The following is a 23,553-nucleotide window of genomic DNA, read 5'->3' as shown; positions in this document are numbered from 1 at the left end:
TGGGGTCCTTGTCACACCCTAGTGCTGACCTGTCCTCCTCTAATTAGCCCCCCACCTGGAATAAACAGATTGAACAAGTATCTCAGAAACCTTGTGTGTGTAGGCTTTCAGAATGACCTGCTATATTTGTGTTCATTTGTTGCCTCTTTTGAGAACAGTTTTCTTTCAGTTTTTTTCTTAATAAGGATTTCGTTATTGTTTTTTTATCATAGGTTTTGGCCAGAACTGAGACTTCGACAAGAAATAAGAAAAAGAAGGAATTTGTTCTAGATGTTCAAATACTCTCCCTAGATGAAAAGTTGAGTGTTGTGACTTGGAGTTTTTGTGTTTTTCTTTTCCCCCCTTTTAATAGGTACTTTTCCCCACTTGTATATAATTTCTGGTAATCTCCCCCCACCCCCTCGCCAAAAGAAAAAAAGTGAAGTCCCATGGATGAAGCTTTAAATTCATAGAAAAATTCCATTATAAATTCATTTAAGAATTAGTAATAACTCCATATGAAGAGTTCAGCGGTTTTTATTTTATGTGTCAATTTGCAAATTGAAAATCTGCACAAGGTATTCTGTCAGATCTACAGAGAGCGCTACAGAAATTGATTAAATACAAATTATGATCTGAGGTCAAATCTTTGGGGTTAAAGTAGGAGGGTTTTCTTCAAACAGATTGACACCTTCCCCCCTCCTCCCCATCAGAAATCTGTGTGACAGAACAACAGTTTTAAAATATTTCACTTTTGAGCCTGTCACTCCGTAAGGAACTTAATCCAGCCTTCAAAAGACAGCCCGAGACAGGCTGGTGATGAGTGCCCTGCTCTTGCCGGACTGGCCTTGGGGTGCCCTAGACCATGGAGGAGGATGCTGACTGCATCATATGTGATCGTGCTGCCGTGCCTGTCTGATGTGAGAATTCCCTCCTCCAAACAAAGCTCACACACCAACCTAGCCGTACTTCTGCGTCGTCTTCGTCGTCGTCCTCCCAGTTCTTGCCCCTGCCCCTCTCCTCACAGGGAGCTCCATCTTCAGAGCTGTCTCCTAAGCAAGCTTGGTCCCCAGCTCACACTTTCCCTGCGGCTGGAGAGGTAATTGAATACTTGAGTTTAAAAGGAAAGCTCATCCTTTTAAACTAAGACACACCTGCTGGGCTGTAAACAGCTTTTAGTGACATTATCATCGGCTCTGAAAATCTAACAAAGGACTTATTTGTGCAGTTGAAAGAGGGATTTGTCTCCTAAAAGTCACAATTTGAATTCATTTTTAGTCTTAAATCCAGCCAACCTTTTTTCTGTCTTAAAAGGAGGAAGAAGAAAAATACAAAACAGGAAACCACATTCACCAGGGTCCTTGCCGCCTCTAACCTCAGGCATGTGAATTCCTGGTTGGCTGTAACTTTTGGTTTGAGTGGAAGGTTGCTACAAGGAGGAAAATGAATTTAATTCTTTTGTCATCTAAAGGAAAAACACGTTTGAAAGTGTCTTGTTGGCATTGACTGGTGGTGGCTAACAGCGTTTTCTGTCTCTGCAGAATTAAGGTGAGAAGCACAGGAGTCAAGATCCTAAAGAAGTCCCAGATTGAGGACATTGCCTCCTCATTAGGTAAGAGCATGTTGCTGCCGCCTTTGGAGAAAGCACGAGACCCTTCGAGTGAGGCTCAGCTATCTAGGTAGTATCCAGCACTTTCTTCTCCTTTCGTACCAGGGAATGATTCCCTGAGCTGCAGAGGAAAAGCTCTCTTAAACACTTCAAGAATTTGCCCTAGAGTTGATCCTGTTCTTACTCCCAGGCGGCCCAGGGTGCTCGTCAGGCCCGTCTGCTTTCTGCCGGTGCCCTTTAGCGTGCACAGCCCCTCGAGGAGCAAGGAAATGCCTTTGCTTTCGCCCTGTAGCCTGTCTCCTAATCAGCCTGTAAAGTGGTTCGCTGGTGGCTTGACTTGCTTGATTTCCAGCCAGAGGTTGCAAAGCACTTGGTGGTTTTGTGTTTAAAATTCCAGACCTGAACCCAGGATGAGAAGGAGGGATGGCGGCTGGGGCACCCAGCATGTGTGTAGGTGCTGTCAGAGGGAGGTGGGGAGGTGGGAGAGAGTCTTTATCCCTTCTCATCTAGCGTCCACTTGAGTATTCAGGAAGCTCATCTAACCAGGGATCTGCTATGTGTGTGTGTGTGTGAGAGAGAGAGATACACACACAAACCCTACAGGCAGCAGTGACTCCCTATTCACCTAGTGGGAATTATCAAACGTAAATATTAAAAAACAAATAAGTTGGAAAGAAGGAACTGATTACAAGGAACTATAGGTGACCTCCCTGGGGGATGGACAACAGAAAAGTGGGTGAAGGGAGATGTCGGACAGGGCAAGATATGACAAAAGAATAATTTATAAATTATCAAGGGCTTATGAGGGAGTGGGGAGCGGGGAGGGAGGGGAAAAATGAGGACCGGATGGCAGGGGGGTTAAGTGGAGAGGAATTGTTTTGAGAATGATGAGGGCAATGAATATACAAATGTGCTTTACACAATTGATGTATGTATGGATTGTGATAAGAGTTGTATGAGCCCCTAATAAAATGATTAAAAAAACAACAACAACAAAATGGAAGCATTCCTCCCCTCAAAATGGGAGTGTTTATCCCATTTGCAGAGTTTGTTTTGTGAAAACATTCACTGGGATGCCTTCTGATGGTGTTTCTGAAAGAAGACTTAAGTTTTGTAGCGCTTCAGAAAGGCAGTTATTGTTTGGAGCAGGCTGTTCCAATCACCCTGAGGTGGTAGCTCCCCCATCTCCACTCCACCCCTGTCTCCCGAGAGCTGTTTTCATTGTTTGCCCACATCGAGTTTGGGAGCTGGTCATTTATGGGAGCTTTTAATATTAAACGGGGCAGGAGATGCAGTGTGGATAGTGGTATTATGCCTGCGGAGTACGAATATTGTACCCATCATCTCCTTCAAATAAACAGTGCCATATCTAGGTGTCGGACTGAGTAACTGAAACTGCCGCAGCCAGGAAGGTTGGGCTGAGCTCTGGAGGGCTGCAATGCTTGTTGTGGGCATTGAAAGTCCCTTGCAAAGTAGTGTTGAGGATTGATCGGCCCACAATGAGTCTTTTTAGTCGGCGGTCCCTCGCCCCCTCCCCAACCGAGCATGCATCTCCGTGCAGCTCTTTATTTAGTTGGTATTGGGTTTTATTGAACCTGATGGAATCCGAAATTGTAAGGCTGGGAGAGGATTTGCAAAACATTTGAATACATTTTGCCCAGAGTATTGTTTTGTACCTTGGAGGACTTTATCTTTTTAACCACTGAGTTTAAGGTCAGTCAATTTGGTTTTGTGTTTCTGTTTTCCAAGTACAACCGTAGGAGCTGCCAGCCAATGGCAGCTCCTTGTCCCTGTTTAGGGGACACCATGGTTGAGAAATGCTGTTCCCTTTCGTGGCTCATTGAGATCAGATGCTTCAAGGTCAGAATCAGTGGGCGTCAGCTTCCTCACCGCGCCTTGTTGGTCTTCTGTCCCCGCAGTCTCACAGGATGGAGCCCCGGCTGCACCTCTGGAGGAGCTGGCTTACAGACGGTCACTGCGAGTGGCCCTGGATGTTCTGAACGAGGGAACCGGTTCTTATCACGAAAGCCCTTCAGGGGGAGAAAAAGCAGCTCTGTGCCCAAGCTCGTGCCCTGTAGACCCAGCCAACTGGCTCAGAGGCTCTCACTCGGCATCTCTCCACCGCAGAGACATGTTGGGCAGCCCCCCATATGGCCGGAAAGGGCGAGCCCAGCACAGCTGGTCAAGCTCACCTGCTTGCGACAAGGATCTTGAGTGCATGGGGGGCATTGGAGCCCTTCATGTTGGAGCTAGGTCTCGGGATGGAAACAGGTCTAAAACTCACCAGAAGCCGGGCATGATTCGCCTAAGTGATGCCCAGAAGTCCAGCTTGGGCCAGAACACACTGCCTTTCCACGCAGGGGCTGAGAGAGAGGAAGGGAGCGAGATGGGGGCAGACAGCCCCCCAACCCTGGCGATGCCACTGTCCCAGGGAGCTGGCACTCAAGTCAGGACCCATGAAAGTGACCTGCTGTCACCAGGGGTGCCCCTCCCTGTGCTCCGGGACAGCCTGCTTACCAGCGAGCTCCCCAAGAAGAGGCTGCGCTGGGATGGCAGCCAGAAGTCACCTGGTGAAGCTGGGGCTGGGCCCGAGGGGTGCGTGGCCCTACACGGTGCTGCCAGGCTGGCTCCTGCGCTCCTCCCGGAGCCTGGGAAGGCCGAGGAAGGTAAGCTGGGCTGGGGTTGGAATCGCCCCTTGTGTGTGTTTAACCAGACCCTAATGAGCTTACTCCCAAAATAGACTCAGAGCGAGGTTTCCTAGTTCCATCTTCTCTGCCTCTCCCACTGGGCTATAATCACTTCTGCATCTCCCAGACATCATTTTCATTTGTGTTTGGAGCTGGAGGGAGCCCCCCAACCCCGGTGAGCATGGCTGAGCGGTTGCTTGGTGGCGGGACTATTGGATGCATTGTCACTGACAAAGTGCCTCGGCTGTCCTGCCCCCGGGGATTAGCTCTTTTCTTTTAGAACTGTTGCAGAAGCAACAATGCATCCCAGGCAGGCTGGGCAGGATCTCAGCGGTGGACAGGCGTGCTAGGATGCTTTCAGCTTTCGAAGAATTCCCGCCAGAGTGCAGCTAGCCCAGGGTGCAATTCCCCCTCTCAGGTTGCACCCCTAGATTTATTTTTGAAATGCTCGTTCTGGTCTGGTGCCCTGAACCACACGGCTGTTCACAGGCTGCCGAGTCCTCTGGAGGCTCCTGGCCAGCATTTTCGGAGAGAAGGTCGTGCCCCCACCCCCCTGCTCTGCAGTGAATCTTGTCTTCCCGGCACCCCACTACCCACACTCAGGAAATGAACCACAGGCACAAGAGGCATTCCTGCCCCAAGTCCGCTCCCCTCAAGCTCGCGCGGCACTTTTCTGTACTCATCCCCGCTCCCTTTGAGCTCCTGCTGCTGCCCCGGTGCCTTCCCTCAGGAAGGACAGCGATCCTCAGAGGCCGCCTTGTTGACAGGCTGTCGGTCTCCTGAGTTGAGTCCCCTGAACTCTGTCCTGGATGAAGATGAGGATGAAGAGGAGCCCCCTAAGATCCTTCTGTACCATGGTAGGTGTGCTCCTGATTGCATGAGCCTGCTCAGGGGCCTGTTGCCCAAATCTCCCAAGATGAGCGGGCGGGCGGGCAGGGAGGCTCCTGGAGGCTTAAGTGTTAGAACAGCCAGTCAGCGGGTCACTCCTCCCCACTGTCTCAGAGCAGGATCATCCCTGGTCCCTCAGGTAGTAGTACCGATGCAGACGTGCCCGCTGACCATTTCTTTTCTGTTTTGTTTTGTTTTGCAGTCCTTTGTTTTGTAAGCAACCTCACTGCACCGTAGTAGTTCACATCCCTCACATCCCTCGGTGTGCCTTCTCCCTCTACCTCAGACTGGTCTGTGCTGTGTGAGACTAGGACAGGAGCACAGCATGCGTTTGGGGGCGGGGGCGGGGGCGCCTACAGGCTCCCACCCACTGTGCCTGTACTGCCCTTGGCTGTGGGGTCTTCCCCCAGTGCTGAATGCTTTCCCACTGTTGAGTCCATGCCCTGCGGTTAGGCGTCTCCTCTTCCCCACTTCAAGGTGGCCTGATCTTGTTATTCTTGAAGGCCATCAACTGTTAGATATTCCCTGAACCCCCCCATCCAGCTGCCAGTGGGTGATCTGGTGGCCTGAGAAATGGTTTATGAGGGGTCAGTGCCAAGAACTGATGTGACTGGGCTCCATGAAGGGACCCTGATTCCAAAAGGGCAGCAGGGCCATCGTGGTGCACATCTGACCATCTGGTCCTGGCTTTCCTTTCTTTCAATTCTAGAGCCACGTACGTTTGAAGTGGGAATGCTGGTCTGGCTCAAATATCAGAAGTACCCCTTTTGGCCAGCAGTGGTAAGAACCCCTCTTCCCCATCCCTCCGGATCCTGAATCATTCGGCAAGATGAGTCCAGGGCTTGATTTATCACGGTGGAAAATGGGCGGGTTCTGGTGGTGCACTTAATGAAATATGGGGAGATTAGTCATTTTGGCCCATTTTGGTGTGAGACTTAGCTGTCAGGCAGACCTGGAGTAGACTCAGAGAACCAGCCAGGTTGGGTGGGGATGGGACAAAACCCCAAATCATACTCAAGTGTCCTTGAGTCTGTTCCAATTCACAGGGACCCTGCAGGACAGGGTAGAACTGTCCCTTGGTTTTCCAAGACTGTAATTGTTTATGGGAACAGAAAGCCTCTTCTTTCTCCCACGGAGCAGCTGATTGGTGGTTTTAAACTGCTGACCTTGGAGTTATCAGCACAACACAGGCAGGGGCTCCAGTTTCAAGCCTCTTCCTCCCACGCATGCATTCAGATTTTGTGGTGGGCTGAGCCCCCTGTGTAGAGGCAAGTGCATGAGGGCTCAGTGGAGCCTTGCGGAGTGTGTGACGTGCCTCAGCGCACAGAGCAGCGGCTGAGTGGCCTTGCATCAGGGCCTCTGGCTTGGGGGTGGGGGGGGCACTTGGCCTGAGTTTCTCAGGTGGGTGGCACTCCAGATGACTCCCCCAGTTTCCCTCCTTCACGCTCCACCCTCATTTCCTGTGGTGTCCCCACTTTCTATTACCTCTGTGACATGGGGGTGTGGGGTGCTTTGCAGCCATCAGGGGTGGCTGCTGCTATCCTAGAGCTCCCGCGTGCCCCCTTCCTCCTTTGCAGCATGTGACAGTGACACCCTGTGAACTGCTGGTCCGTGAGGGTTGCCTTGCCACACCACAGGCCAGCTGTTGGCACCTATCCTCACCAATGCAGGGTGGCGCCTTGGGCCCAGCATGAGGGGCTGGGTTGTAGCATCTTGATCCGACCTCTCCTCCAGACCAGCTTCCTGGCAGACACCCCTTTTTTCTTCCCCTGGCAGTTGGCACCCCATTTTTCTACTTTATTCAGTTCTACTTCTGTTGGCCTGCCAGTCTCAGTGGGTGTGAGAAGTCCACACAGCTGACCTGGCCTTGAGGCCCCATTGTCCAGGCAGCCTGGGAGGCCCTGGGGCGGGGTTGTCACTCACCACGCATTTCCTGCATGCTCCTGAGCAACTGTCAGCTCTCTGCTGGCCCAGCAGCCCCTGGATAGTGACCCCTGTCAAAAGTAAGTTTGCAGTGGAAGGTGCTGTGCCTTTCATGAGGAAACACAAAAACGGCTGCTTGGTTCTGCTTTTACAAAACCATCTGCAAGGTGTGGGCCCGGCACCTGTCCTCTTTGGGGTTTATGGTGCTAGACTTTGCCTGGGAGCCCTGGTGGCTCAGACAGTTAAGCACTGGACCAAATCAGAGGGTTGGTGGCTCAGACTGACCCAGAGGAGCCCTCTGATGACAGACCTGCCGGTCTGGTCCTGAACAGTGACTGCATTGAAAGCCTTCCACCCGCGTGGGGCATGTCTCTTTGCATCAAGTGTTTCCACTAAGATGCACAGGAGACTGTCTGGGGCTGGTTTAAAGCCCTGACCTCCCCTCTGCTCTCCTTTGTTCCTGAGATGCCATTATTCCCTTGGATTTGCCAACAGGTCAAAAGCCTCCGGCGACGAGATAAGAAAGCCAGTGTCCTCTTCATCGAAGGAAACATGAACCCAAAGGGGAGAGGGTAAAGATGGCTGCTTGTCTCCCCACGAGGGATCCCGTGCTCAGCTCGAAGGAATGGGGGCTAGGGGTGGGGAGGCCTGGTGGCAGAGCCCCAGCTACTTGGGCTGATGGGTATAGGGACCCATAGACCCTGTGGTTTTCAGCACTGCCAGAGAGGGGTGAACCTTGGGATTGGTCCTGGTCACCTGCTTTGAGGTATCTGAGGCAGGTCACTTGCTCTGAATTCCCTGTGGCCACATTTGACCATTGGCCAGTTGTTTTCTGTGAGCTCTGATGTAGAAAGAGGCAGAGGTGGCCTTGCAGGCTTTAAAAGGTGGCACAGCTGGCTAACTCGCAGTTCAATGCCTCTTGTCTGTGCTGCCACTGCCTCCTGCTGGTGGCCGAGTGCGATGCCACCATGGCATTCCTGGGCCTGCTCTTCCGGCCTGGCTGCCCAGCATCTCTCTATGGGTTGATCCTCCTGGGTGTTGGAGAACTGGGTGCAGGGTCCCTCAGCCTCCCCTGGCCGGAGCAGGGTGTCTGGTGCCGCAGGCGCTTATGTGCGCACTCTTCCTGGCAGCATCGCGGTGTCTCTGCGGCGGCTGAAGCACTTTGACTGCGAGGAGAAACAGAGCCTGCTGGTAAGTGGGGGAGGATGGTGGGTGAGCACATTGCGTCCCTGTGTCCCTGGGCTGGCTTCTTCCCGGGGAGAGGGTGTGGGGGGGCCTCCCAAGTCCGAGGGGGCACAGTGGTGTGAGGTCTTGGCCCTGTGGGGTCTTCCCCTAGCCTGCTTTCTGAACTGACACCTTTGGGGTCCCTGCCTTGAATCGTCACAGTGCTGGGGGAAGGCCCTGTGTCCCTTTCTGCAGGAGAGGAAATGGTGGGCTTTGTGGAAGAGGCATGTCCTGGGCCACAGCAGGAGGCAGGCTGGCCAGGGGTCCTCTGTGAAAGGCCCGTGGATGTTGGCAGATATCCTATAGGGCACTTGGCCGGGAAAGATGTGGGGGGTGGGATGGAGAGGGGTCTCCCGGTTTGTGTTCCCTAGCCTTTCTCTGCCCCCTGAGCAGCTAGGGGTGCTTCACTGCCTAGGCCAGTCAGTCTCTTTCACCTGGAACCCTGAATTGCTCCCCAGAAATAAGGGCCAGGAGTGCAGAGAGGGGACCTCTGCTGGCCAGGGTGTGTGTGAGGAGTGCCTGATGCATTGGTCCTGCAGCTCCCAGAATGTTCTAGAATGTGCAGGTCTCCTCTCTGTGAAGCCAGGTGTGAAGGTGTCGCATAGCTCCGATGTTTGAGGGGTTGCTGGCCGAGAGGTCGCTGGTTTGAGGCTACCTGGCGGCTCTGGGGAGAAACCAGTGAACCTGTTTCCGTAGAGATGCCCTTAGGCCCATTGTGTCCCATCGAATCACTCCTGGGACCCAGTGAAACCAGATCTCTGTGTGCCTCTGGGGCATCCCTGGGGTTCAACCATGGCCTGGGTCTTCCCAGTGCCTGCCACCTTGGCTGGCTGTGTACTGGTCCTGGCGGTTTCTGCATGCTCATGGTGCGCTGTTGCTGCTCACACTGCTGCATGTGCCCACAGCTCCGGGTTCTGACGGGCGGACCAGTCCTGCTCTCCAGCCCTGCTGGGGACACTGGTGACCCAGGTGCCTTCCCTTTGGGCACAGCCACCCACCATCATTGAGGTTCCTTGTCAGACATCCTATTTCAGAGGCTTCCAGAGCCCCACGTGCCTATTCTGGCCAGGCCTGAGAGTCTGCCTGACCCCGTTTGGGCCCTGAGAAGTCTGTGACACCCCCTCCCCAGCCTTGTGAGCATGGGCGCTGAGTGTTTACAGCCTCAGAGAAATCAGGGATACTGCCCCCCACCTGTGACTACAGCCATGACTGGGTTTCATAGGCTCCAAGAAGTTGGGGAAACCCCATCCCACCCGTGATACAGGCCCCCTTGTCTGCAGGCGTCGTGCTAGGAGATGGTCTCTGAAGGTCACTTCCCGTGCCTTTGTTCCTGTGTCTTTGTGCCTCGGCCTGAGGCAAGTGGCCGGCCCTTTACCGATGAGGCTTGGAGGTGCCCAGACCAGGTGGCACCAGACCCCAGGTGAACCTGAGGGCTATCCGATGCCTTGACGCCATGTCTTCTTGCAGCACAAAGCCAAGCAGGACTTCGAGCAGGCTGTCAGCTGGTGCGTGGCTCTCATCACAGACTACAGAGTGCGGCTAGGTGTGTGGGGCCTTGGGGGTGTGGTGACACCACCCACACACCCTGCTCGCATGCCCATGGGGCCCCCAGGGCCTGATCAGGGAGCACAGAGATCACCCCGCAGGGCACCACGGGTGGGCGGCTGGTCCATGTCCTGTCCGTCAGCTAGTCAGCGCCCCTCTCTCCCACAGGCTGCGGCTCCTTCACCGGCTCGTTCCTGGAGTACTATGCCGCCGACATCAGTGAGTCCCAGTGCCCTCCCTTGGCTCAGTCTGTCTCTGTTTTGTTCCTATCTCTCCGGGGCACAGGGACCCGGGCCCACAAGTCCATATCATGCATTGCAACTAGGAGCTCTGTATGTTGTGACATGGTCAGCTTGTGGGTGGTGCCCCTGGTCCATCCAGGGGGGCAGCCCCTTGGCTACCAACCATTGGGCATGTCCTGTTCTTGTTGCCCGGAGTAAAGCGCCTGCCAGGCGCTGATGGGCCATGGGTGTTGCTGTAGCCTGCACCATGTTCCCTGTGTTCCTGTCCCTGTCTTCCCCGTGTGTACTCTGTCATCCCCACACATCCCCATCATGGTTCTGGGCAGGTGAAGGGCAGAGAGGCTCTGTTTGACAGGATCGTGAAACCTGCCCAAGGAGGATCCTGTAAGAATGTGAACGTCATGCGCTCTGCGTTACCCTGAAGGCAGGGCAGCTCCTTAGTCCCCAGCTCTCCCCCACCCGCTCAAGACCTGGACTGAACCTTGTTAGCAGCACTTTCAGGCAGCATGGGCCCCAGCCTGTGAGGAAGCCCAGGCAGCCACAAGAACTTCCCCTCCCCCTGACCTAGGCCGGCCACATGCTGTAGCAGTGCCTCGAGCCAGCGTGGACGCCTGGCCTGTGCTTCCCTGCAGGCTGCCCCGTGAGGAAGTCCATCCAGCAGGACATTCTAGGGGCTGCGTTCCCCCAGCTGAGCCGGGGGGACCCTGAGGAGCCAGAGGTTGGCAGCCCCTTGGGCCAGAGTACGCCCAGCCGGAAGGTGCTTCCCGACCGCACCCGGGCGGCGCGGGACCGGGCCAACCAGAAACTAGTGGAGTTCATTGTGAAGGCCAAGGGTGCTGAGAGCCACCTGCGCGCCATCCTGCGGAGCCGTAAGCCCTCGCGCTGGCTGCAGGCCTCCCTGTGCTCCAGCCAGTACGTGACGTGCGTGGAGACCTACCTGGAGGACGAGGAGCAGCTGGACCTGGTGGTGAAGTACCTGCAGCGCGTCTGCCAGGAGACGGGCAGCACTGCACTGACCCGCGCCCACGGGGACTGCGTCCGCCTCATCCTCGATGTGCTGCTGCCTGAGGTGGGCGTGTGGCTGGGGGGCCACTGCCTGAAGTGGGCATACAGGGGGTGGGGGTATTGCCCAATGTGGGTGTGAGTTGGGGCGCTGTCCGAGGTATCAGTTGGGGAGTGGCGCTGCCCAAAGTGGGTGTACAGGGTAGGCTGAGACCCATGCCCTGCAGTGATAGCCCCAGAACCCACCCTTCCAGTGGGCTGCAATGCCCTCTGCTGTTAGTGGCACCCTGCCTGGCAGTCAGACTACCCTGTGCTTACCCAGCGCTTTCACTCTGGTCTCTGACCCAGGAGGCGGCTCACTAATGCTCCAGCTGTGCCACCTCCGCAGGCAGCCAGCCCTGGGGGCTGTTGCAGGAGGCTGAGCTCTGGCAGCCGTGCTGCCGTCCCTCCTCCAGCCCTGTGTTCTCTGCAGGCCATCATCTGTGCCATCTCTGCCGTGGAGGAGGTGGACTACAAGACAGCTGAGCAGAAGTATATTAAAGGACCGTGCCTCAGCTACAGGTAGGCCGCCTGCTGTGGGCTGTGGGAATCTGAGGAAAACGAGCTCTGGCTGCCAGGCACTACCTCGCTGCACTGGGTCAGGTCGTCACACCACAGGCCCCTGCATGTTTCTGCGTTTGAGGTGCTCCCTCGGCACACAGGCGGCTGCAGTTTTGTTGCCGGACAGTGGCATGGTGGCTTGGGGCTGTTGACTGCAAGCCCAGTGGCTAACCCCCTGCTCCTTGAAGGTTGCGTCTTGGAAGCCCGTGATGCTCTGGTCTTGGCTCTGTACACCTGTGCTTGAAGGCACAGTGGTCACCTAACAAACCCTGGGGGTCACCAGAGTATTAGAGAAACGCTTGGCAGTTTTCTGCCAAGGCCGGAGACTTGGCATGCACAGTCGAGGTGTGGTGGGCCGGCCTGGTGTGCAGGGGAGTGCAGTTCGCCGGGCTGGCTTGGCCTGGCATGCCAGTGGCTCCCATCTCTTGTCGCCAGTCATGTTCCCGAGCTGCCAAGGACAAAGGTGTGATTACCCTGGGCGGTTCCTCGCCCAAAACAAAGCGGAAATCAAGACGTTTCTCTGGCTGGTGTGTGGGCCACCCTTGGGATCTGGCCTACCCCTGAGCCCCTAATCCTGTCCCTGGGCAGGCCGCCAGGAGCATGGGCCAGAGTGGGGCCAGGCAGCCTCAGAGAAGAGCCTCTGTGCCAGTGAGAGCTGGGTTCTGGCCAGGCAGGCGGTAGCCGCAGGGACGTGGTGGCAGAGGCCTGCAGCCTCTGGACCCTCGCTCATTTCCAGGAGGCCCCAGTGAGGGACGGTCTGGCTCCCAGAGAAGCTGGTGTCTGACACCCCCTTATGTAGTGAGACTTGACAGAGCAGGTTTCCCGGATGTAGTGAAATTTGAGAGACAGCAGCTTTCTGTCCTAAACTTGTGCTCATTTTGTTTTTCACACATTGCTGCCCCTCACTGTCCCTCAGCTGCTGCCTCCCTGGGCCCGTTCCTATTGGCGGCCCTTTCCTGCTCTTGCTGCCTCTGGGCTCGGCCACATGGTTGGTGGTCCTGGGTGTGTCCCCCCACTTGCAGGCCTGTCCTCTGGTGCAGGGGAGCAGCCCTATGCGCCGTTGTCAGACCAGGAAGTCTGTCTGGGTTGGGTTTTAGGTCCAAGTCCCGCTGCTGTGACCCCGCTCAGAGTGGTCCATTGCGTTCCGGGCCCATTGTCCCCACCTGTGACCCTGGTTTCTTTCCCCCCACCTGCTGCGCTCACACATTACAACCCCGCTAGACTCGGCACTGGGCCAAGGCCATCTTTCCTTTCTTTTCCTCGAGGACCTTTTTGTCCCCAGTGACTGCGATGCCACATTTTGATTGAAGTGCTGCTTTGCAGGCTGTGCCTGAGACCCCAGTGACCAGGCCCCAGTGACCATGGAGAAGGACGCATGGCTCTGTGGCTTGGAGTTAATCAGGCCACTCGCGCAGCTCACCGTGGTTATGTGGCGGACACGGTCCAAATACCCTGGTCCCCATATCTTCTCCGCCTCAGTTCTGTCTCCAGTTCTCCCTGCCAGCACAGTGGGTCTCGAGGCACAGGGCTGGCCAACCTGAGGAGTCAGAAACCCACTCTGATGGCACTCTGGCGTCACCTCCAGGCTAGCACCTTTTGCATGTATTGTGTATTTATTTCCTCTGTGACAGGCTTTTTGCTCACTTTCAGCCCCCCTGGAGGGCTTCTTGACTCCCACTGGATCCCTTGATGTCCTGGGAGTGTCAAGCCGAGCAGTAACTGATAAAGTCTCTTTTTCAACTGTAAAAATATGTTTCCCAACTCAGCGTTTTCCAGGGGCACCGTGTCGCGGGATGGGCCACGTTGTGCCCTGGCCACCCGAGCGCTTGGGTGGTAGTTCCCGCCTGGCGGGGAGGCCGGGTAGGAAGGGCTGTTGGAAGCGGCTGCTCTCTGAGCTGCTGTCACTCTGTCTCCTGAAGGGAGAAGGAGATCTTCGACAATCAGCTCCGGGAAGGGCGGCGGCGGCAGCAGCAGCAGCAGCAGCGGTGACACTGCTGCCATCCAGGAGTGCTGACCTGGCGCTCCTCAACAGGACCCCCTCTGGACAGTGGCACTTGGGAGACACCGGCTGTGCCCCCTCCTTCTGCCCTATGTGCTGTGTCCCACTACAGTGCCCCATTTCCCTGTGGTCTGTGTGCCACCCCGTTAAAGCCCATTGTGCGGCTGCCTGGTGCGCACCACCAAAGAGCCTGGTTTTTTTCCGTTGTGCCCTGTAGGCGGTGGCCCCACACTGCTGGGTGCCTTTGAGGGAGAAGAGACTGTCTCTTCAGAAGTGGAACCAAAGGGAGAACAAGCTGCAAAGAGTCGGCTGGTGGCCATTCTGGGCTCTCCCGGAGAACAGCCCCCAAGCTGGCCATTCCCAGCTGGACTAGGTGCTCGGTCTGAGCTGTGCCGGCGTCTGCGGGTATCCCACTGTGCTAGGAAGTGGCCGTGTCTTTGTGCTGGGCAGCCCGGCAATCGGCCTTGACCATCAGGCCAACTGCCGTAGGGAGAGCAAGCACATAGTCTCGAGCCTCTGTTGGCGTTGATGGTGTGGAGGCACCAGTCAGTGTTCCCCGACCCCAGGCTGACCTGTGCCTTTCCCCAAGGCCACACCCACTTTACTCCAGCCGTCTGGATGGGGGAGGCCACAGGCCCCCACTCAAGCTCGTTCCCAGTGAGCCCAGGAAGAAGCCCCAAAGTTAGTCCAGGTGACCTGAGTCTGGCAGTCTGGCCTGTGCACAGTTTAGCTGCACCTGGCTCAGTGCTGGGGCCGCCTCAGGCTCAACGAGACCCCATGCCCTGCTGCATGGGGAACTCGGGACCCCCCCAACCCATACCCCCCCACCCTCTGGGTGCCGGGCTCTGCTGGTGGATCCCCCTGCGGTTGCTCCAGGTGGGACGGTACCTGCTGCTTTGGGGGAAGTGGTGTCGTGAGGGCTGACCCTGTTACTGTGACCTGTTTTTATACCTGTTTCTCTGCTTCTCTGTCCATGTTCTTGCCATTTGGCTGCTGGGTTTAATTCTTTTTTTTTTTTTTTTTTGAGTTTAATTCTTGCAACTGGAATTAAAAACATTTTGAGAGTCCTGCCTTCCAACTTTTCTATTTCAACCCCATTCCATTCAGCAACTGGGCAGGACCAGGGCCGTCCTTGGTCAGAACAACTGGCAGCTGCAGGGGCTGATGCTGAGAAACTCAGAATAGAAGGCTGACCGTCGGCTTCTGAGCGGCCTGGAACACACTTTGTCCCTCCACAGGACAGATGCAGGGGCCCTTAGATATCTTCAGCCTAAATATGGCCAGCTCCGTCAGGTGGCACCCAGCTCCTGAGTGGTGGGGTGGGGGTGGGGGCTGAGACGTAGATGTCTGCTGTCTCAGTTGCATGTGGGTCCCAAGGGCATTTATTGGAAGCCAGCCCGAAAGCTGCCGTAGGACTCAGCACAGTAGGAAAGGGGGGTGGGGGTGGGGAGCAGGGGGCTTCTACTTGTGCTCCACATTGTAGATTGACCTCTGGTGAGGAAGCCAGTCAGTGGGCTGTACCAGCAGGTGAATTGAAGAATGTTCTAAGAAGGTCCTGAGAGGAAATGCAGAATGCTGGTCCTTGAATGTCCTTCTAGCTGTCCACAGCCTCCCCACCTCAGCGAACTGTCCACAGTCCCTCCGCACACTGTCCATAGCCCACTGGCTCTGCACCCCTGCCCCAAAAGGGTTCCCTCCTCCCAGCTACCTCCAGCTTCCCACCTTTCTTAACCAACCATAGCAACCACTCCACTTTACCACCCTGGGGCCCCCACCTCAGCACTGCCGACTCAGGAGTGGGTCCTGTGCACCAGATTGGGCAATAGCCTGGCCTCCACGCCCTTGATGCAGCACGACAACCACAGATGTCTTGCATCACCCAGTATCCCCTGAGATCCACTGACCCCCAAAGACTGTCCCTTAGTTGTCTGGCCTACTGATGTCTTGCGACGTGGCCACTGACTGAGGGGAGATGAGGGACCCTCACCCTTAAGGCTCTATCGGCAGCTTGTCCCAGGATGAGTGTGAGTGAAGTGTGGCCTACCCTTCCCCAAACGGCATGTTTATTGCATCATCTGGTCCTGAGTGGTGTCGTCGCTCCCACCTCACTCCCGCCCCAGTCCAGTCACCTGCCAGCCACACTGATGGCCCTCCGGCATCCACCATCAGTACTGCAGCACCTTCCCCAGGGAGCCAGGGGTGTTCAGCCAAGTTCTCCCAGCTTTTGTGGGCTGGGATTCAAAAGCAGCCAGGCGGTGACCAAGGCCAGGTCTCTGCTTCCAGGGTGCAGGGCTTCTGTGCCCCACTCTCCTAGCCCCAACACATGGCTGGCTTGGGTGTTGTTACATGGAGGTGGCTTCCCTCAGCAGGTGACCCGAGGGAACACCCTGTATAGCCTGGGCACCCAGTGCAGCTGTGACAATCACCATGACAGTGGGTGTTCCTCTTCACCCTGGCAGGGCTGCCACTATTCCCTGCTCACTCAGCTTACCCAGCCTCCACACACTGGCTGCCACATCCGCTCAAGGCTCCACTGTGTGGGCAGCTCAGGCCTAGGTGTGTGTGCCTCTGTGGGCAGTGCCAGCCGCACACCCTACACTTACCCTGCCTGGACAGCAGAGCAGAAGGAACCTCGGTCCATAATGGGGTTTTTACCCCAGCTAGAGAGGTTATAGGAGACAGACTGGGTGTCTCCTGTAGTCTCAGTCACGGAGACCTATGGGGCAGTTCTTCCTGACCTCTTGTGCTGCTGTGTGTTGGCATCAACTTGACAGCAGTGAGTTTAGTTTGGGGATAGGGGTTAAGGGGATGCCAGGCAACCCATCACAGTCACACAGTGCAGGTGGGTGGGGGGAGTGGAATGACAACACAGGAGGGCATGAGGTGGTCTCTTGGGCCATCAGGGATGCGCCCTGCCTACTACGATCAAGTTGATCCACTCATGGGGACCCAGTAGACCTGCTCCGTGGTTTCTGAGGCCACCTTGTCTTCCTCCTACAGAGGGGCTTGGGGTGGCCCAGCCCGACCTTGCCACTGGCAGCCCCGTGCTTGACCTTGCTCCCTCCATGCTTCCCTGAGGGCCTCAAATCCCTTGCACGCCCTGCCCAGAAAGGAGCCCGAGCCAGCAAGTCTGGCCGCTGCTGCCCACTGAGAAGCACAGGGCCAAGAGCCATTTCACAGCTCCCCACTTCCTGTAGCTTCTCCCACACCACAGATGCAGGAGACTAAATACAAGGACCCCCAACCCCGACTCGGCAGTAAGGCAGAAGATTGTTCAGCACAGCCACCCACCAGAAACCACATCCAAGAAACGGCCACTCCCTGGCTAGAGGGCGCATGGGACCCCGAGAGCAAATGGATGTCTGTACAGACGGGGGTTCTGCAGGCAGTGCCTCTGCGCACCCCCACCCTGGGCTCGGAAATGGGAGGTACAACAGCGACGTTTCCTTTCTGAGACTAGCTCATGCTGAAACAAACTGTCAGCTTAGATGAAAGCTGCAAATTGGAGCTCATGGCTGCTGCTAGGAGGGTTAGGGGTCGGCACCCACCCCCAGGTCCACCCTGAGGTGCCTGGAGGTCACCTGAGAATCCAGCCATTGAACGTCCCAGGCAGCCCACTTCTGCCTGACACCGGGGGCTGCCATCAACTCAACTGACTGCGGTCTTTAAAGGGAAAGGACTTGGAATTCCTGTTAAGCATGTCCCTCCGCTTCCCCTACAGTTTCAGCCCACATACCACTGTTTGTTTGACAGCCTTGGTGGTGGGAATAAGAAGCACACACACACACACACACACACACACTCCACACCCCTCACTCCTACACCCCTACATCCCCCTCTAGGGCCTCAGCTCAGGAGGGAGCCACAGCCTGGACTCCTGGGAGGAAAGACAGCTTCACTGCAGGTTGAATGACCTCAGCCGAGGGAGTGGGAGGGGGTTTTTCGGTATTTGGCGGGGTGGGGTGGGGGGTAGTTTTGCATTTATGTTAATGGAAGAGCAAAGCAACTTGGGGGCCCAGCATGGCCATGTGATCAGTGTCAGAACTCAGTGTCAGAGTGTGAAAGCTGCGTTTGGGTCTCTCTTGGAAAAAGTACAGCCAAGTGCTCCTTAGAAACGTCGATGGCCAGTCTTCCTCCTGGGATGCTGCATAGAGGCAGGCATTCAGAATGGTTTAGCGTCTGACCTATACAGCCTCTAACAAAAATAGGCTGTCCCAACCCTGGTAATAGAATTGCTTACCTTCCTCCGAAGAAGGTTGGTAAAGCACCAAAAGCTGCCTGTGGCATGCGCCCAGGCCGACAGCGAGGGGTCCATGCTGCCAGCAGGGCCATGTGTGCCAACTGTGTCCAGGGCAGGGATCAAGCATGCTTTCCTCATTAAGGGCAGGAAATCGTGTGTCGAAGGCACAAGCACAGAGTCAGAACGCTAAATAAATACAAAAGAAGCATTTTGAGTAATAAACATATCAAGTAAAAAATAAGAAATGTGGATGGTGAGCCTTCATTCAGCTCACGGACTTTGGACATGTTGTCGGGAGACCAGCCTCTGGAGAAGGGCATCCTGCTAGAAAGCAGAGGGCAGCGTGAAAGAGGAGGCCCTCACGGGGAGTGGTGGGGGCGGCGGCCTGTCGTTCTGTTGTGAGTCGGGACCAACTCCATGACACATCGACATTTTAGCCACAATATGGTAATTATTATATACTAAGTATACTTATCTAATTTAAAACACATGTTTATTTAAGCTTATATATAAACTTACGTATAAACATATTTTAAAAAGAGATGCTTTATGTAGGTATATATTATTTAAATGTATATTTAAATTCAGTATATATTAAAAACGTTTTTTTCCAAACTACTTTATTAGGCGTTAATCCAAACATCTTACCATTTCATAGTTCAATTACATCAAGCAGTATTGTACAATTGCTATGTAAAGTACGTATTTTTTAAGAGATGCTTTCCAAGAAAGGAGAACATGTTTTGAAATCTAACTACTCTAGATTCTGGAGAAGGTAAAAAGGAACAAAGACTGAAACAAAAGGCAACACCACATCTCTGGGTCTGCTTCACCCGCTGCCGAAACCCGGGATCGAACCAGGGACCTTTAGATCTTCAGTCTAACGCTCTCCCAACTGAGCTATTTCGGCCGCTGCGCGAGTCTTTGCTCTTCCCTGGACTCCGCCCCTAGGCGTGTCGTCTGCACAGGCCGGCTGCGCTTACTTCGAAGGGCCGCGTGGAGAGCCGTTTTACAGCGCCGTCTCTGTGGCGCAATCGGTTAGCGCGTTCGGCTGTTAACCGAAAGGTTGGTGGTTCGAGCCCACCCAGGGACGTGCAACGGACGCTTTTTTTTTTCCCCTTTTAATGCTTCCCGAGGTGTGAAGAAACGGGTGCCATGTGGGTTTTTACCGCACCCCAAGGCCCAGCGCACCCCATTGTTCCTTCGGAGTCGTCGTCAGCGCTCGGGGAGGCGCCCCGCGTGGGGCCGGGAAGTGCCGCGGAACGTGCGGCCTGGCTCCTGTTTCCACGCTGCAGCCGAGCCCCTTTGGCGGCCGCACGGGCACCCGGAGCGCCGAGGGAGCGGACCTCAGAGGTTGTCTGAAGGCCGAGCCCGACATGGCAGCGCTGTCTGGTGAGCGCGGCGCCGGCGGCCACTCGGGGCCCCCGGCCGGGCCGGGGTCTGGGCCGCAGGCTGTGGCCGCGGCTCGGGAGTCGGAACGAGGCGCTCCGTCGCCCGCACCGCGGGCCTCGGGCGGCGAGCGAGGGCCTTGCGCGCTGGTTGCGGTCCTGGAAACTGACCCCGGCGGGCCACCGCGCCGGCATGCATCCCGGGAGGGCGCTGGGGCGGAGGCTGGAGGGAGCCCGCCAGTGTCTCGAGGCCCAGGGGCGCCCAGAGGTGCTGCCCCCGAAGTGCCCGGAGGGGCAGGCCAGGGATTGCCCCACCTGACGGGGTAACAGACCCCGGAGGGCCGGGACCCGAACCCTCAAGGGACGGGCAGCTCGGCCCCAGCCCTGCTCCACGCCTGTCCTCAGGTCGGGATGCGACGGGGCGTCAGGGTTTCAGGCCACTCGCCTTCACGGCCGCTCCGACCCCATTCTCTGGGGATCCCGGTCGAGCTGGGCAGCCCCTCGAAGGACTTGGCTGGGTGCAGGTGGCACCTACTTTTGGAAGCAGTCTCCACGCTTCTCCTCTTGGGCGTGGAAATGACCCCGCAGCCTTTTAGTTAGCGGTCCTCAGAGTGACAGCACGCAGGGTCACTGGCCCCTGTTTTGGAATGCCCGCTGTGACCAACCCCTCAGCCATCCAGTTGGTGTGACGCACCTCCACCCTATAGAGGTGTGATGTAGTCCTCTTTGCCTTGCTGTGAGCTGACTCTGGTAGGGAAACTGAGGTGCAGAGAGGGGCATCAACCACAGGAGTGGAGGGCAGCATAGTTGGCCTCTTGCCCAACTGGAAGGGGAGGGGTAGGTAGAGAGGATGGGGGCAGCGGGATGAGGCTGGCCTGCACGAGGTCGGAGTCAGGGTTGCCAGGCAGCCCATCTGAGCTCGAGGAGTTTGGAGGGAGAAGGCTGTGTGGACCAGGGTAGCTGACCCCGGCCCTGGAGCCCCAGGTCCCCCTCAGCCTCCCACCCCGCTGGGCCCTGGCCTTTCTGATCTCTCCCTGTCCAACCTGTTGGTCAGGAAGGTCTCTCACCCTGACCCACCCCTTATGCTGGAAGCCCCTTCAGAGTCCTGTGGACAGCATGACCCTTGCACGCTCCCAGGGACAGGGGCCACGTGCACGGCTGCCCAGGCCTGGCATGTCACTCTTGTGTCTGTGGGGGTGTTTGCTCGGCGTGGACTGTCAATCGGTTGATCCACTGTCACGTGGATCCCCCCCCCCCCCCCCCCCAAAGTCTCACTACCTGACCTCCAAAGACCCCCTCCATTGCCATACCTCCAGAGCCTCCGGCGTGATCCCCAAAATCACCGCCCATAGCCACATTGCCAAACCCTCCAATGTGACCCAAGACCCTAGGAGACAGCGCCCCTTTAGGCAGGACACCCTGGCCTCTCTGAGCAAGGTGACCTCTGCTGCATGCCCCTCTGTCACCAAGTGGCTGCCAGGTAGCCCCACCTGGAGGCCAGGCTGGGCTCCTGACCTTGGGACAGTTGGAGGAAGGCCATGTCTTGTGTCCCCCTGCCCCCTGGGGTGGCACAGAATTGCAGTGGTCCACCACTGAGCACTGTGAGGCTAGTGCAGGGCTGGCCAGTTCTTCCCTGTACCCAGGTTACTCGGTGCTGGAGCAGACTCGGCACCAGGGCTGGGCGGCTCCTCCCTCCCTGTACACGGGCCGGAATAGATGGAGCTCCTGCCAGCAGCTACTTTCACCTGACTGGGGAGTGAAACCACTGGGTGGCGGGCGCTGCCAGAGAAAGGCCGGTGGAAATGCTGTGGGAGAGCTGGCTAAAGCCCATAGTCTGGAGAGGTGAGGTGCAAGCATGCTCCTGGCTGCCTGCCTCACTGCCCCTCTTCAACCCTCGGTTCTCTGCAGCTCCTGGCCTGGTCCGTCTCCAGACCCTCTGTCTGCGGTGAGTACTGGCACCGACCACCCACCCTGATGGCCTGCCCTGCTGTCCGGAGGGGGAGCGTGTGGGCTGGGGACATTCACAGAGCTTCAGCCCCTGTGGCTGGATTCTGGGTGGACTCAGCCGACCGCCCACGTGGGGGTGGTGTGGCAGTCTAGTGGTCGTGGGAGGCAGCCACAGACTCACCCCTCACTGGCCAAGGTGGACAGCGGGGGCATGTGGCCCGGGCTGACCCCTAGGCACTTGGGCAAGGTGGTCGGCCGGCGCTTCCAGCAGGGCACAAGTTTGGGTTGGCTCTGTTGTACAGTTTGGTGAAGGCTGTATTCTAGCTGAAGGTGAGGGCGAGGGGAGTCTGCGTCTGTGAAGGCCGACCGCCTCAGAACCCTTAAGGAGCAGTTAGCTCTTCCCCGCCCTTCGGGGTCACTGCAAGTCAGAATTCACTGGAAGGCGGGGGTGTGGGTTGATTCTAACTGAAGTGCACATTGGTTTGTCACAAAGCAGAAGTGGAAAAGCTTACAGTAAAGCCGGGCCTTCTCTAGACTTGCAGTTAGCAGGGTGTCTACCGGGCAGGTGGGCAGCGGGCAGCCTCACAGGGCAGTCTGTGAGTCGGCTCCATCTTCACACATAGCAACCGCCAGATAGCAGGCGTGAGCCAGTGGGTCTGCCCATAAGACCGCAGTGACATGCACACACTGGGGGCTGAATTGGCCCTGGTGCCTGCCCCACAACTGCCCAAGCTCCTCTTGTGTGTCACATGTAGGCCATAGTGACCATGCTCTGCACAGGCCCTGAATGCCATGCAGCCGGAGGGTTGTGGGGGCGGGGGCAGTCGGCTGGCCTGTCAGTCTTCACAGCCCAGCATGGGTTAGTTCACTGTGTGCACCAGAGCGTGTGGGGGTGGCCAGAGGCTTGGCAGGCCGGGAAGGACAGGTGTGACTGGGGCCTTGGCGAGAGGGCTCCGCTGGCTTCTTCAGGGCAGCGAAGGCTCAGCCCGTCCTTCAGCCTCACTCAGGCTTCTGACCTCCAGCAGCCTCAGCGTGGGCGCAACTGCGCAGGCCCGAGGCGTTCACCAGAGCATAGCCACTGACCGTCCCAGCAGGTGAGGCCCTGCCCCTGAGCTGGTCACCCATTCCTATGGCCAGAAGGAGCTGGGAAGGAGCAGGATGGGGAGACTGAGTGCCTGAGGGGCCATGGCTGGGGCTCCTGTGAGGGGGCTGAGTTAGTGTGCATGCTGGGGGCTGAGAGACCTGCAGGGCAGGCAGCTCCCTGCTCCCCACCCCCATTGTCCTGCTCTTGAGGAGCTGCTTGGACCCAAGGCCCAAAGGTGGCTGGTGGCTGGAGCCCTGCTCCGACCTGCCTCCCTGACCAGCTAACACCTCCCATGTCCAGCGCCCAGCCCGCTGTGCCGAAGGCCGGAGCTCTGGCCCCCAAGGTGGCTGCCTTTCCCAGCAGCCGAGGCGAGTATGTGGTGGCCAAGCTGGATGACCTCATCAACTGGGCCCGCCGGGTAAGCCCCTGTGCCCTGGGCCATGGCTGTCTATGTGCACGTACAGAACTGTGTACATGCAGCTCTATCCTGATGGGCTCGCCTGGGTTCTCTGCACATGGGCCCTGAGCGCACCCCCTCCACTGCCCTCTCACTGGGATGACATCAATCCCCTCCACGGCCCACTGTCTGTTTAGCCTAGGGTTGGGATGGGGTGAATGCTCGCAGAGCAAATTGGTTTTCTTCCAGAGTCCATTCACTTGTCTGGGCCTTGCTGGTCACCCACAGTGGACAGCGCCCTTCCCACTTCCTCCCTGCCGTCCCTTCTAGCCTCCCTGGTGCTGCTGTCCTGGGCTGGGCTTCCCTGGGAGCCAAGGGCCTGAATTGTCCCGTGTGAGCCCCCAAGCATGTGACCCCAGGGCGCTGACTCCGGCCCCTCCCACCCCCAGAGCTCCATGTGGCCCATGACCTTCGGCCTGGCCTGCTGCGCCGTGGAGATGATGCACATGGCAGCTCCGCGCTACGACATGGACCGCTTTGGTGTTGTCTTCCGCGCCAGCCCACGCCAGTCCGACGTCATGATTGTGGCCGGCACACTCACCAACAAGATGGCCCCTGCACTCCGCAAGGTGGGCCGCACACCCAGCCCTGCCCTCCTCACAGTGCCTGTCGCCTTGCACCCAGCACCATGTCCCACACCGGCACCCCTCCCCCATCCCTGCAGGTGTACGACCAGATGCCTGAGCCGCGCTACGTGGTGTCCATGGGGAGGTAAGCGGGGCCACAGCTGGAATAGGCG

The 23,553-nt window shown here is 57.0% G+C and overlaps 2 protein-coding genes and 2 non-coding genes across 5 annotated transcripts in view; 3 read left to right on the top strand and 1 right to left on the bottom strand.

The window, feature by feature from the left end:
- The first annotated feature begins 96 nt into the window (after positions 1-96).
- PWWP3A (PWWP domain containing 3A, DNA repair factor) lies at positions 97-14,765 on the top strand. Its single transcript, XM_045300117.1, has 12 exons — positions 97-1,078; positions 1,521-1,591; positions 3,508-4,254; positions 5,043-5,132; positions 5,873-5,943; positions 7,582-7,658; positions 8,217-8,277; positions 9,778-9,853; positions 10,024-10,074; positions 10,730-11,166; positions 11,572-11,660; positions 13,619-14,765. The coding sequence occupies exons 1-12, from the start codon at positions 855-857 to the stop codon at positions 13,686-13,688; spliced, it is 2,064 nt and encodes a 687-aa protein (XP_045156052.1). The 5' UTR covers positions 97-854; the 3' UTR covers positions 13,689-14,765.
- Positions 14,766-18,775: 4,010 nt separating this feature from the next.
- TRNAF-GAA lies at positions 18,776-18,848 on the bottom strand. The gene has a single exon. It is a non-coding gene; the product is annotated as a tRNA-Phe (tRNA).
- Positions 18,849-18,957: 109 nt separating this feature from the next.
- Positions 18,958-19,031, top strand: TRNAN-GUU. The gene has a single exon. It is a non-coding gene; the product is annotated as a tRNA-Asn (tRNA).
- A 235-nt stretch (positions 19,032-19,266) lies between these two features.
- Positions 19,267-23,553, top strand: part of NDUFS7 (NADH:ubiquinone oxidoreductase core subunit S7) — a 5,620-nt gene continuing 1,333 nt past the window's right edge. The window contains exons 1-6 of one of the 2 annotated variants that reach the window (XM_045300150.1): positions 19,267-19,330; positions 21,235-21,271; positions 22,296-22,367; positions 22,658-22,775; positions 23,204-23,383; positions 23,479-23,525. In XM_045300150.1, the coding sequence (XP_045156085.1) occupies positions 19,315-19,330; positions 21,235-21,271; positions 22,296-22,367; positions 22,658-22,775; positions 23,204-23,383; positions 23,479-23,525 (470 nt within the window). In that variant the 5' untranslated portion in view covers positions 19,267-19,314. The remainder of the gene's footprint in view (positions 19,331-21,234; positions 21,272-22,295; positions 22,368-22,657; positions 22,776-23,203; positions 23,384-23,478; positions 23,526-23,553) is intronic. The other variant, XM_004716964.3, reaches the window with a different exon arrangement.

This window comes from Echinops telfairi, unplaced genomic scaffold, assembly GCF_000313985.2.
Source record: "Echinops telfairi isolate 266 unplaced genomic scaffold, ASM31398v2 ScPeMD7_7459;HRSCAF=8497, whole genome shotgun sequence".
Taxonomy (NCBI): Eukaryota; Metazoa; Chordata; class Mammalia; order Afrosoricida; family Tenrecidae; genus Echinops; species Echinops telfairi.
This window is presented reverse-complemented; position numbering and strand designations above follow the sequence as displayed.

What these genes read in the sequence shown, in the direction of transcription:
- PWWP3A (XM_045300117.1), top strand. Translation starts at nt 855, where the DNA reads ATGCTGACTGCATCATATGTGATCGTGCTGCCGTGCCTGTCTGATGTG. An exon ending in AGGAGAAACAGAGCCTGCTG is followed by an intron (nt 8,278 to 9,777) that starts GTAAGTGGGGGA and finishes GTCTTCTTGCAG; the next exon opens with CACAAAGCCAAGCAGGACTT. An exon ending in GGACCGTGCCTCAGCTACAG is followed by an intron (nt 11,661 to 13,618) that starts GTAGGCCGCCTG and finishes TGTCTCCTGAAG; the next exon opens with GGAGAAGGAGATCTTCGACA.